Source organism: Serinus canaria, chromosome Z, assembly GCF_022539315.1.
Source record: "Serinus canaria isolate serCan28SL12 chromosome Z, serCan2020, whole genome shotgun sequence".
Taxonomy (NCBI): domain Eukaryota; kingdom Metazoa; phylum Chordata; class Aves; order Passeriformes; family Fringillidae; genus Serinus; species Serinus canaria.
In genome coordinates this window covers 54,584,320-54,596,664 of record NC_066343.1, presented here as the reverse complement: position 1 = coordinate 54,596,664, position 12,345 = coordinate 54,584,320, and the positions used below count along the sequence as shown (strand labels likewise).

Below are 12,345 nucleotides of genomic sequence, written 5' to 3'. Positions count from 1 at the left end.
GATTTTCTTAGGGAGGTACAAAGTGGATTCTGTTTACTCTGAAGTATCCTAAGCGCTAAGATTTTCAGAGATAAAAAGAATGGATCTCCAAACTATGCTGTATGTTTGGTGGTACCTGTCTCAGTCCAGAGGTGACAGTCATCTTTATGCGTGCTTTTAATCTCTTCCAGACTACCACTGCTGTTTGTGTTGGTGAGTATTCCCGCCACTAAAACCATTGAGTTAAACCCCACCAAATGAAAGCTTTTGAATTCCTGATCTTGGATATTGCTTGCAAGTGAATATGTAGTGATAAAACACATTACATAAAAACGGAGTGTTGTCTTTATGACCCTGTAACATGCATTCTCAATAAATCAGGATTCCCAAGAAAAAGAACTCATTCCAGAGTTTACTGGTAGAGCTGGGAGGAGCACTTAAAAGTACAAGTTTCTGTTTGCCCATTTTCTGCTTGTACTTCAGGTAGACAGCTTTGCTTCTTTTTCAGAGAAAAAAATGGCAGAAAGGAAGGAAAGCACTAATGAAACATTTATATACTACCAGTGCAAAAGCCTAGAATTAAATATTGAAAGGCCTATTCGTATTACAATCTGCATTCAGGATTGGCACTAATTGGCAATGCTGTTGGCAGTCTCAACGGGGAGGGCAAGAACTGAGTAAGCATGGAGACTTATTCATCCAAAGAAGTGGTTCTTCCAGGTCAGGTTTAACGCACATTGACTATGCAGAAAGGGAAGCACAGCGCTGTTGCTGCTGATATTATAACTGTCTTATTTGGAGAGCCTTGCGTTTGCCACATCAGTCAGTTTTGCCTAGGGATTTTCTCAGGTGCTAACCCCATTTCAGTGTATTTTGAAAACTGTTTCTTACCAGAGGTACACTTTTGCCTAAATATTCAGAATCAAAGAGGAAGAAGAATATTCTAAGCAGTATAAAAAAGAATTTGATGGAACATTGCCTAGATCAAAAAGGCAATGATTGGAAGACAACTGATGTCATGCAACTGATACAGTAGCTACTACAAAGTTCTATTTTGTGTATTTGAATCATTAAAGCTGTAATATGGGACAGATGTTTGCCTTGCTGAAACCATTGTACCACCTTTTAAAATTTTTTCATAAGCTTCACTAATCTTTCTCTCTGACTTCTCTGGTTTATTCAATACACTACTGCAATGTTTATTTTTTTGCCTGTCATTTTTACAATATACCTACTCCTTTGATTCCCCACTATCATTTCTTGGTAAAGATCCTGATCTTTAGCTTGAAGTGCCAATTACAAAGCCAATCATTATTCTCCTATTTGACTTTTCTTGCTGTCTTGTGTACAGCTATTATTTGCTGACAATTTTTTTTCTATACCTCTTCACGTCTTTCTCCAGTGTTTCCTCTATACCTTGGTATCTTGTGCCAAACTTGTCAATAAATCCATTAGCCTGTCCTTCTTTCAGTCCTTCAAGCCCAGACAGTGTAAGAACTTCCCAAGCATTAACAAAAAGGTATATAATCAGGGAATTTTGAGATAAATTTTATTTCTTTTCCTGTATTTTGTTTTCAGCTAACTGACACGACAGCAGCAAACAGTGCACATGTTGAACAGCTGTAGCTGCACAGAGTGGGTGACTGCTGTGTGTACTGGGGGGAGGACAGAAAGAAGACCGGGGAATGGCTGCTTGAAAATGCACTGGTGGAAAAAAGTGTCTAAATGGGTGAATGTATCCAAAACTGAGCCAGCCACTTGTGATAGCTGACATCAGACCACTCTACACCCTTCTCTCCATATTCACCACCAAATGAGTCCAATGCATGACAGGAGGTGCTCAAAGCTTATTATATATGGACTTCTTCTCAACAAATGTTTTCAAAATGAGGTTCTCAAGTCATGCCTGATATTCAGTGTTTTGCTACAAAGTACCTCACTGATTTGTGACGGGGAAGTGCAAGCAACAGTGCTTTTCCTGGGATGGAAAATGATGTAAGCTTCTTTCTTTGCTGCTTTTAGCTTTAACACCCTTTTAGCTACTATAGGCAAGATAGCATCCCTCTTCTGTTCCTGTAAGATAATGTTAGCAAAGCACGTGATCTGACATAGTCTAGAGGCCAGAGCAGAACAATACCATCACTTGTCTTTGTAACTCTGGGGTGATATAATAAATTTTGAGTGCCTTCTTAGATTTCAATTTATGGCATAAATTAGAGCAGTTCAGTGACTATTCTAATGTATTCCTTGCTGCCCCCAGATTACAGGGGCTGTTCTGGCAGCTGATAATAACTGAAGTGTAGAAGTGCTTTGGCTAAGCTCTATTTTTTTCCAGTCTCATCTCTGGCAGCAAGAGAAAGAAATGACAGAGACCTGCAGCGCTGCTTTTCACTACCTGGCAATTTTCTTATACATTATGAGGAATAGGTAGGAAATTAAGCAACTTGTTCTGCTATGAGGATGACACCAGAGGCAGATTCTGACAGAAAAAGCTTTAGCTTTATAACCAAGGACTCACAAACTATGAATAAGTCCTGGTTTTGGAGATATAACAACTAATGTGCAGAACATGGAGTACCAAAGAGGAACTCTTTTCAATGGTTAGTTAAAATTATTTAGCTAGGTTTGGAGCAGTATATTTGTGTAATTCATTTAGCCAAAATAAGTTTTTGCCTGCGTGTGTGTGTTTCATATTTCCTTATCATTAAATATTGGTATAGGCAAATTTCTGGGTCAAATTCTGTCCCTAGTGACTCTTATAATCCTCTTCCACAATAAATTAACTTTTAAAGGTCTGATCTAAATACTGATTAGAAACCACAAAGAGCTACCAGCTCACAATGTAATATCCAGCATCAAAAGCTTGCTCTAAACAGAGAAGGACTGAGATTTGGAGAGTTGTGTATCATTGTTTTTCCTTCCACTAGTAATTTGATGACAATAATAGTAATAACAATAACAACAACAATAATAGTAGTAATACTGGATAAACTCATCAAATTAGAAATCTGAAAAAGTGGAGACTTGCATTCTGGTTCCTATTTTCATCAACTATGTACTGTCTTAATTAGAGCACATCAATAGCTGGTCTGTGCTCACGTTTCTCTTTCTGTGAAATGAAGAAGATAGCTATTCTGTAGTGATGCTGTGGGACTTTCTTCATTACAGAAGCTCTTAGTCTGTTTCGATTTCACAATTGGATTAATCTGGGGTCCAGGAATAAACAAATAAGGCCCTGGTACAGACTATTATATATTTATATATAGTATTATCACATTAATTGAGGAACCTGTGTTCTCAGGAAAGGAAAAAAAAAAAAGGAGATTTTTTTCAAAATAGTATCTAAACAATATTTTAAAAGTTTACAGGATAACTGGGTTTAAAAGCCATTTAGGTCTTAAAAAAATGAAGGAGTTATCCAGAAAGATTTGGAAAAGCTTTCAGATGCCTAACTTTTGTCATCTGCTTTGGTTTCAGAGAGTGAAAGCTTGGTCACAAATCCCAATGTCGATGCCCCTTTGAAACACTCAAAGGCACTTCTGTTTGCTGCAAGATCACAACTAGGCATCTGTAGCCATCTGCAAAATAGTACGAAGACAGAAAAATTGCTGCCATAAACTGCCGGTAGCTCCGTTTTAGAGGAAGTGAGGGGCGCAGAAAACCCTTATGTAATGTAAAATAGCGGCTCATACTTAAACCCGGGAGCGGAGCATGTCTCGCTGTGCCCACGCCGAGTCGATCCCGGCAAATCTCGGGCTCTGGCAGACCCCGCTGCCCTGTCCGCACCGGACTGGGGGCAGCAGGACCGGGCCCGCAGGGTGCCGCCAGCCCCGAGGCGCGGCGCTTTCCGCGAACTCCTGCCTCCTTCCGCGACGGGAGGCAGCCCCCCTAGCCGGGCAGACCTAGCCCCGCCACTTGCAGCCCTCCCGCCGCGCTCTGCCGCTCCGGGCCCGCCCTCCGCACCACTGGCTCCGCCCGGCCCGGCCCGGCCCGCCCCGCCCGCCCGCAGGCACCGCCCGCCGCCCAGAGCGCGGTGCCTGGCCCGGCCCGGCCCGGGAGCGCCGCTGCCGCGCTGCGCTCTGCGGGGCGGGGGAGCGTGGCTGCCGCTGGCGGGGCATGCGGGCGCCACGGCTCTGAGCCCCCGGCCATGGCGGAGAAAGTTTCGGCGGCTTCGGAACGGGCGCGGGGCTCCGGCCACGTCGGCTCCTCTTGCTCCGGCTCCTCCTCCGGCTCGGAAACTCTCTCCGAGGAGGGAGAGGGCGGCGCGGCGGCGACAGCCCCCGGCGGGGCAACGGCTTCGCCGGAGCGGGCGATCCCCGGCGGGAGGGCAGAGGACGATCCCTCGCTGGAGGAGCGGGATGAGGAGGTGCGCGGGGTCGGGGCGGCGGCGGCTGCTTCTCAGCCCCTGTGCTCCGGGGCCGCGCCGGGAGCAGCCGCCCAGCGCGGCCGTCGCGGGGTGCGAGGCGGAGGTGACCCGCGGCGGGAGCGGCTTCGTGCCCACCTGGGGACAGCGCCTTCGCGTCAGTCTCCCTGGCTAAACCCCAGACCTTGTTTCTGCTCGGCCGGCTCCAGCCCTCTGGCTGCCGATAATTGAGAGTTAGGGTTTTTTGTATGGAGATATGGAGAGCCGATTTTTTGTTTTAGGAGATACTGTTTATGTGTGTGTGTGTGTGTGTGTGTGTGTGTTTTTCTGGTTATTTTTGTTTTTTTTTTTCCTTCCTGTCCCCGAGCGTGTTACCTTTGGAAAGCGCTGCTCCAGAGCAAACTCTTTAATGCCAGAGGAAGTGATGGGCAAGCCCCCACACTACAGTAATCCCCTGCTGAGAGCTTATGACAGGCTGTGGATCATGGAGGAGCTCTGTGGGTGATAGATCTATAGCGTGATACGCGGATACGCGTTGTTCCCTTTCCTCTCCTGATCTAGCTACAATACCTACTAAGCACTCTTAAGACAAAGCCACCACCCCACAATGTTACAGTAAAACAACCTTTTTGGGTCTTGAGACGGGTTTTAAAAAAATTTATTTAGTTCTTGTTCCATGATTTACACTTCTTAAATCTGTTTCAAGCCATGACCCCAGCCAAATGCATTGTTCTGTCTGACTGCTGCTTTACTTTGCTCCGGTGCATTGATTCTTGTGTGCCTTACTTGGTCTTTCATTGTGGTCAACTTTTTAGTTTGCTCTTAGGTGGCGTTTTTTTATTCTGTGCCTTTATGCGGCTGGATGTGCAAAGGTTTTTTTGAGAAACCTTGCATTTTTAGAGGAATATGGTAAACTGGTTGAAGTTATTTTCAACTAGCTGAGCTGTGGTTGTCAGGTATGTTTCCCTCTTCAGTAATGGCTGTTTACATAGCTCCTGTTTTACCTCTTTTCCTGGTGCATCCTGTAAATTGATACAACTGTAAGACAGCATGATAAATTGGAACTAAATATACCTTTCTGTGTCTGCCTTCTTTTTTTTTTTCCTAAATACTCAAACTCTGACCAGGTTCTTTTCTTCTTTCAACGGCATGAGCCCCTGAAGAGTGGAATGTATTTGCAGTGAAATGCACTTACGATAGGAGTAGAGTGAATGTGGACATATCCACTCTTTAAAAAAAATATGTGTAGATGTGAACTTCCTTTTTCACTGAACTGAGTAGGAGCTCCATAGCTGCTGTTAGTATGGAGCACAGTACTAGGTGATTAAGATATCCTGCTTCTCGGCAGGAATGATGCATGTGGGCTTGGGGCTATGCTTACCACAATTATGTGGTGTCTAGATGGTTTAATGCTCAGTTGGTAAGCCCACATAATACCGTGTAGAAATATACAGAGTCTGTCTGTTCACTTAGCTAAACTTGGAGCTGCTGGCAGACTAGTGAATTTCTGGTAAAGACTTGTTATTTCTTTGTATGGTTTGGAGATAAATTTTTTGAAACTGACATTTTTTGAACTGACAATATAGAGAAGGTAAGCCCAAAAATAACTCAACGTTGCAATAGTGGAATTTTGAAATTCTGTAAGGACAATCTGATATCTCACCATCAGTTAGTAGTGCTAGGACATAGGAGCATAAACTCAAATTAGTGTTGTGGTGGGAGAGTTTGCTTAGAATATGCAGCATTATTCTGTTCTCTTTATGCCCCTCTGCTAGATTCCTTTATTACCTGAAACCAGATTTTTTTTTGCCTGTTTTTTGTGCTTTGATTTTGCCCATCCTTCCATTTTGGTGTAGTCAGTGTTTGCAGCTGAATTTCTGCCTACCTGCAGAACCACCTGGCAAATCCACCTATACAGTAACCTTTTTTTTTGTGCAATGACACCACAGTATATTACAGTGCAGAGGTTAATTTGAAACTGAGAGAGCAGCTATTCACATGGAAATCCCTAAGGACAGTGGAAAAAAGCAAGGCTGAGGTCCAGGATGTACGTACAGATGATTTCAGGCTTACTTTGTGTGCCACCTGCTGAAAGTATCCCATTGAGAGAAGTGCTTGAAGATACTGTTTTCACATTGACATCCTGTTTAATTACTATCAAATACTGAAATGTTGATGTTCTCTGTGATTTTCTGTTACTGAGTTCTTTTAGTTATATAGATCTCCAGTGTTTGATCCTGTGCTTGCACGTTTCATTTCTCCTCTTGCCCTGTCCTTGTTCCTGTTGCCAGCATAGCAGAATTGAATCTGTTGTCACAGCTGTTCAGTACCCTTCAGACAGCAGTGGAACAGATTGTCCTGCTACCTCTATTTCTACTTTAGCTGTCAGTAAATTCTTCTAAGTCATGACATATGTTTCCAAACTAAATAAATGGATAGTTAGAAAACATGCAGATGTTTCCGTACACGTTACCACTTCATGTAGTATTTCAGTAGAACTATTTCTTCTTCTGTGACATTGTATAAGACATCCTTGACAACTTTAACCTGTCTCCTCCTGGATTTCTTTAGACTAAACAGCCCCAGTGTCTTTCATCTTCTCCTGTAGAATGTGTTTCCAGGATCATTCTCATTGCTGTCCTGTGTACTCATTCCAGCTTGTTACATCTGTCTTGAAACATGATGTCAAAAAGCAGGGTGTCATACTCAGATTTACACCTTACAGATCTGCTAGAACAGAGAGATTATTTCAGAGGTTTCTCAAACACTGATGTATTTTACATACTCCAGACAACTAATTTGCAGTTTGTGGTCCATTATGAATTTTGTCTTTTCCTGAAGAACGATATGAACATTTCTACTCTATAAAAAAGTGGTTTGTCTCCCCACCTCAGCGAAGAAAGCTTAATCTAGAGTAGTTCAGCTTCTTTTATGTTCAGAAATTAGACTGAAAACATGATAACTCCTTTTCTGATTACCATGTCTGAAAGAGTTAAGTCCTGAAGGGAAACAAGCAAGGAAAGGGTGGGAAGAAATGGTATGTCACTTTTTTTTTATTTCCCTGTTGTCATTACTTCATCCTACAGTTGCATAAACTTCACCTTAAAAAAAAAAAACAAGCAAAAAACCACAAAATACCTGAAGAAAAACTGTCCCTCGTTTCATGTAGGTAGGAACAAGTAATAGTTAACAAGATTACAGTCATCAGTTTCTGAAGTGTTTTTGATGTCTTACTTTGAGATCTTAAGACACATGAGAATTAAATAAGGGTTTATCACCAACATCTGAGAAGTGCTTTGCTTCTGGAACATATGGGCATTGAAGTGCTGTGGGTAGCAAGCACATAAACACAAATGAATTCAAGCAGATTATTTGCCTGTGCTCTTCTGAGGTGAGTGGCTAACTGCTGACAGCAGGCAGGATGGGATTGCATGGTGAAGGGCACTCAAGAACAATACTGCATAGATGATGGGTTACTGCATTTCTAATGCCATGTAGTTGGTTAGTTTTTTTTTTAAATTTTATCTGTATTCTCTTCGGAACTCTTTTCTGGAAAGAGTGTTTTGCAGACTATGAAGAGAGGATTTGTGGCTGGGCTGGATTTGTATGTTTTCTGTTGTAATCTGTCTGCTTCTGCTCTCAGTGAGTAGTCAATGCTGGACTGGCATTGTGGAGGGTAATGGACATGGAGGATAATAATTTTGATGGTGGCTTTCAAATTTTAGTCAGTATTTTATAGGGGAGCTGAAAGCTCACTTGGTTGGACCTTGTTTCTTAAAAAGGAGAATAAAGGCAAGCTGTGGATTCCTTGCTTACGGTATTGTCAAAGATCTGAAGGTTAAATTGTGTGTCTTGGAGTTGTCTGTCTTTTCCATCACCTTTCTATAAACCTTGTCACAGTAACTACACATTGCTTACCAAAGCAGAGTAACAAACCAGAAAGGATCAGAATTCTTTCAAAATCGTACTTTGCCATATAACAAAATGTCTGAAATGGATCCAGAAACTTCTGAATTTGCCAGTGACTTTTGAATTACTATTGTAAGTTCTCTTCATTATTATAGATGCTTAAAAAAACTGCCTTAGAACCTAAAACCACCCAGAAAAAATGGGAGGGGGGAGGTATGGTACTTTATTCTCAAATAATTCCAGTTCTTGGTCTGTAAATTCAGTGTTTGGCACTGAAGTGACTATTTGAGTCTATAAGAATTGAGATGATGAGTGATGAGCAACATGGCAAGATAAGATTTCTCATGAAAAATGTCCATGGAACTTTGAAGTTGATTGTTGTACATTTTCTCCTACTATCTAGTTAGTATGTATAGTGTATTAAAAAAGATATCTCACTGCACAGAGTACAAAACCTTTTTCTGTTGTGGCTAACTCTTCTCCTGAATCTGACTTCTTGTTGTTCATGTTGCAATCTGTTGCAGCTTCATGAGGACTGTGTGGTAAGAATTAATTACTAAGAAGCTAAGATTTTGTCATTAGAGTATTCATAGCAAGGTGAGGTGTCTGGTAAAGAATGTATTGCTCTAGAAACTACACTTTCACACATTCATCCTTCAACAGATGCCCACTTCAGCATTACCGTTTGTGTGCCAGATCTTCACCCCAACAAAATTGTGGTGCTGTTTGGGAGAGGGGTGGAAATCAAAACACTTTAGGGTAAAATAAGCAGTGTATGAAGTGATGGCAACGTTACATGTGTATCTACATGTAATGGAGGTGGTGGTAGTTCTGACAAAATGCCACTGTGACCTAGCTAGAAAGTAGTATTTTTGTTACTTCTTTCCATTCCTGCTTATCCTGCTGCAGAAGTAACTGTGGGACATTCACAGATTATGTGGGATTTACCACAGATTTTTCCTCTAATTGTTTCAGGCATTCTTGTCTCTTAACAGTGATAGATTCTTCCCTGTTGTAGCACCCCGAATGATAAAGCTAGCTAAAGATGAATAGCCTAATTGCTAGAGTGTGATCTTTAGTTCATCTAAAGAATAGTAATGCCATCAAAAATGTTATTCTTCTCAGGGTTAAAATGATTGTGGTGGGATTAAATAAAACAGTCATCTAGTCTAGAGCAGCTGCAAAACTGTTACTGTATCTTGTCAGCCAGGGTAACAGCATTTTTTTTGGTTTTTTTAGCTCCATTTGTGGTAAGTTACCTATAAAGTGAAATATTTGACAATTTTAGTAAGTAGGGCTGTCTCAGGAGTCATGTAAAAGACTTCATTGATTTGCTTTCAGTATGAAGAAAATGTATGTTTGTCTACTGCTTTAAACCTTTCCTGTGCAGGAAAGGCCTTTAAAGGTGCCTGCTGCTATGTCCCCTAATTGTCTCAAAAATTCTCTGGGACATGGACACAGGTTTGGGGGTTTAATCTAAAACAGCTCTGTGTGCTGCTTGATGTTTGAGAATAATGTACAGTAGTAATATTTGCAGCTCTCTGGAACTTCTCAAGAATTTGGTGGGTATAAATATGCCTATAACCAGAACATCTATCTTTCTTCTCACTTGGAATAAGTGAGAAGTGAAGAAGCATACATCGAGTTGCATATCTGATTTTTTGCACCAGAACTATTTAGATACTTAAAATTCTGGAAGGAGGTGGGTGTGGAACTGATAATTACAGTCTTCAAAATCTGAACAGATTGCAAAAGTAGTTGAGAGGCCCTTTTGCACCCTTTAGATTTTTCAGACTGGTGGACATAGTCCTGAGGCTAATCTTCAGTATCCCTTAGTGTCTGTCCAACTGTGAAACCAAATATAAATAAACATCTTTTTTGAAAAGCTGCAGCTCTGTAGAAGGAGTACAGCCTGAGTCCACCATAGTCTGCTGCCTTTGACAGTGTGTTGGCTAGATGGAAGCTGCTTTGAAGTGAATGTTGGTAAACATTACAAGGTGTGTTACTCTTGTACTATCTGGAACTTCTTATGATGGGGCTTCTTTGCTAGCTGTAACAGCTTGTGCAAACTTGAGCTTGTCGAAGGGAATAAGAGAATCTGAAGTCTTGAGGCACAAAATAAAAGCATGGTCAAGCACAGTGTAAATGAGGAGGTCCTTGAGCTAAGAAGCTGAGCAGCTAGGTAGCTTTTTTCTGTAACAATTCATACCATGGGGTAGCATGCCTCTTGGTTTTGTCACGAATTATGCGCTCTGTTCTCCACTCCCAAAGCACAACTGTGCTCAAAGGTTGCAGTACTGAAGCATTAATATATATGGAATACTTGGTTTCTGATCTTACTTTTTTTGTTACTGCCTAGAGCTGACAAACATTAACTAGTGATGCTTTTATGTACAAGGCATGACAAAAAGATTTGCCTTTCTGTTAGAGCAAACATCTGGAATACGGAATTGGGAAATTTAGGAATAAGGGGCATAAAGACTCTGAAAAGATTTGTAATGAGAACAGAATCCCTGCAGTTTTTTGTTGAATCTTCCTTCAGTAAAATTGCTCTGACACCAGGCTGGAGGTTTTTTCTTACACCGTTATGACAGAGTAGATGCCTGTTATTAAGAATTTCAGTAATGCAGAACTGTGTGTTCTCCTGCTGGCTGGGATCTGACCTGCTCAGGCTTTGTCTTAAGAGAAATACCAGTCTTCTTAAGAGCTTCTTTAATGGGGAAAGAGGAAGGGAGGAAGAAAATTTTTGTTTAGTTTCTAGTTTGGTTTTCTTTGGTTGTTGTTTTTTGGAATGTGCAGCAGTGTTCTAGCATATGTTGGGAGCTTCTCAATGTTATGGTATCACCAGCAGTACTGTGCCATTGCTAAGCTCCTTTAAAAACGGTGATGTGAGTTTGAAATACTCTGCAGTCTAAAACACACAAGGTTCTACTGCTAAGTTTTATGATTTGTTGCTTCAGCCTATAGATTTTTCAGATTTTTTTTCAGTTCTTCTCTTGCAGCTGTGGCATTCAAAATTCTTTTTGAAACTTTATAATAGTTGGGTGGTGTTGGGTTTTAAGCTATATGAGTTGTGGGAGACTGGTGCCTAAAGTCATAAAATACTGGTAGCTCTTTTTTTGTGATAGAGTGAAAGCAAAAATTTGAGGACAAGGTAGCTGAAAAAGTGAGAAATATGGGAGTGTGTTGGCAAATGAGCTGTGCTTTGAAATCAAGCCAGGAACCTCTCTTAATTTTTGGTCTACTGAGCTAAGTAAGGTTTTATTTACACTTTGCTACCAGAAGGGGTGCCCTCATTAAACTTTCTCTCTGAAAGTCTGTCTGGCTCCAGCCAAGGAGCAGCGGGATGTATGCCTTACCCTCCTGTACAAATGTAACTAAGCCGATGAACTTGCATTGTTCAGAAGTGAGCTACAAGTACCTCAAGGGGTAAAGCATAAGTGTTCAGCAGTATTAACAGCCGGCTCCCTTGCCACAGGTTTCTTTACTGAGTAGCTTAAGTTTCAAGTGGGATCCAGGGATAAATGGAAGACTTTTTTCATAATGGATAATTCACAGAATGGCTAGGTTGGAAGAGACCTTAAAGATCATCCAACCCATGCCCTAACACCTCAGCGAAGCCATGGCACCAAGTGCCACATCCAGTCTTTTCTTAAACACCTCCAGGGATGGTGACTCCACCACATCCCCAGGCAGACCATTCCAGTACTTTTATCACCCTTTCTTTAAAAGAACTTCTTCGTAATATCCAACCTATATTTCCCTTGATGCAGCTTAAGACTGTGTTCTCGTTCTTTCAGTTGCTGCCTGGCAAAAGAGACCAACCCCCACCTGGCTACAACCACCTTTCAGGAAGTTGTAGAAGGTCACCCCTGAGTCTCCTTTTCTCCAGGCTAAACTTACCCCAGCTCCCTCAGGCGTTCCTCACAGGGTTTGTGTTCCAAGCCCCTCACCATCCTTGTTGCCTCCTCTGAACAGGCTCAGGTGTCTCAATGTCCTTCCCAAACTGAGGGGCCAGAACTGGGCACAGCACTCAAGGTGCTGCCTCACCAGTGCTGAGTACAGGGAAGGGTGACCTCCCTGCTCCTGCTGGC

General features: G+C 41.9%; 1 protein-coding gene across 1 annotated transcript in view; it reads left to right on the top strand.

Annotated features, from left to right (window-relative positions):
* Window positions 1-4,126: 4,126 nt before the first annotated feature.
* Window positions 4,127-12,345, top strand: part of MAST4 (microtubule associated serine/threonine kinase family member 4) — a 279,028-nt gene continuing 270,809 nt past the window's right edge. The window contains exon 1 of the mRNA XM_030236869.2: window positions 4,127-4,345. Within this exon, the coding sequence (XP_030092729.2) occupies window positions 4,127-4,345 (219 nt within the window). The remainder of the gene's footprint in view (window positions 4,346-12,345) is intronic.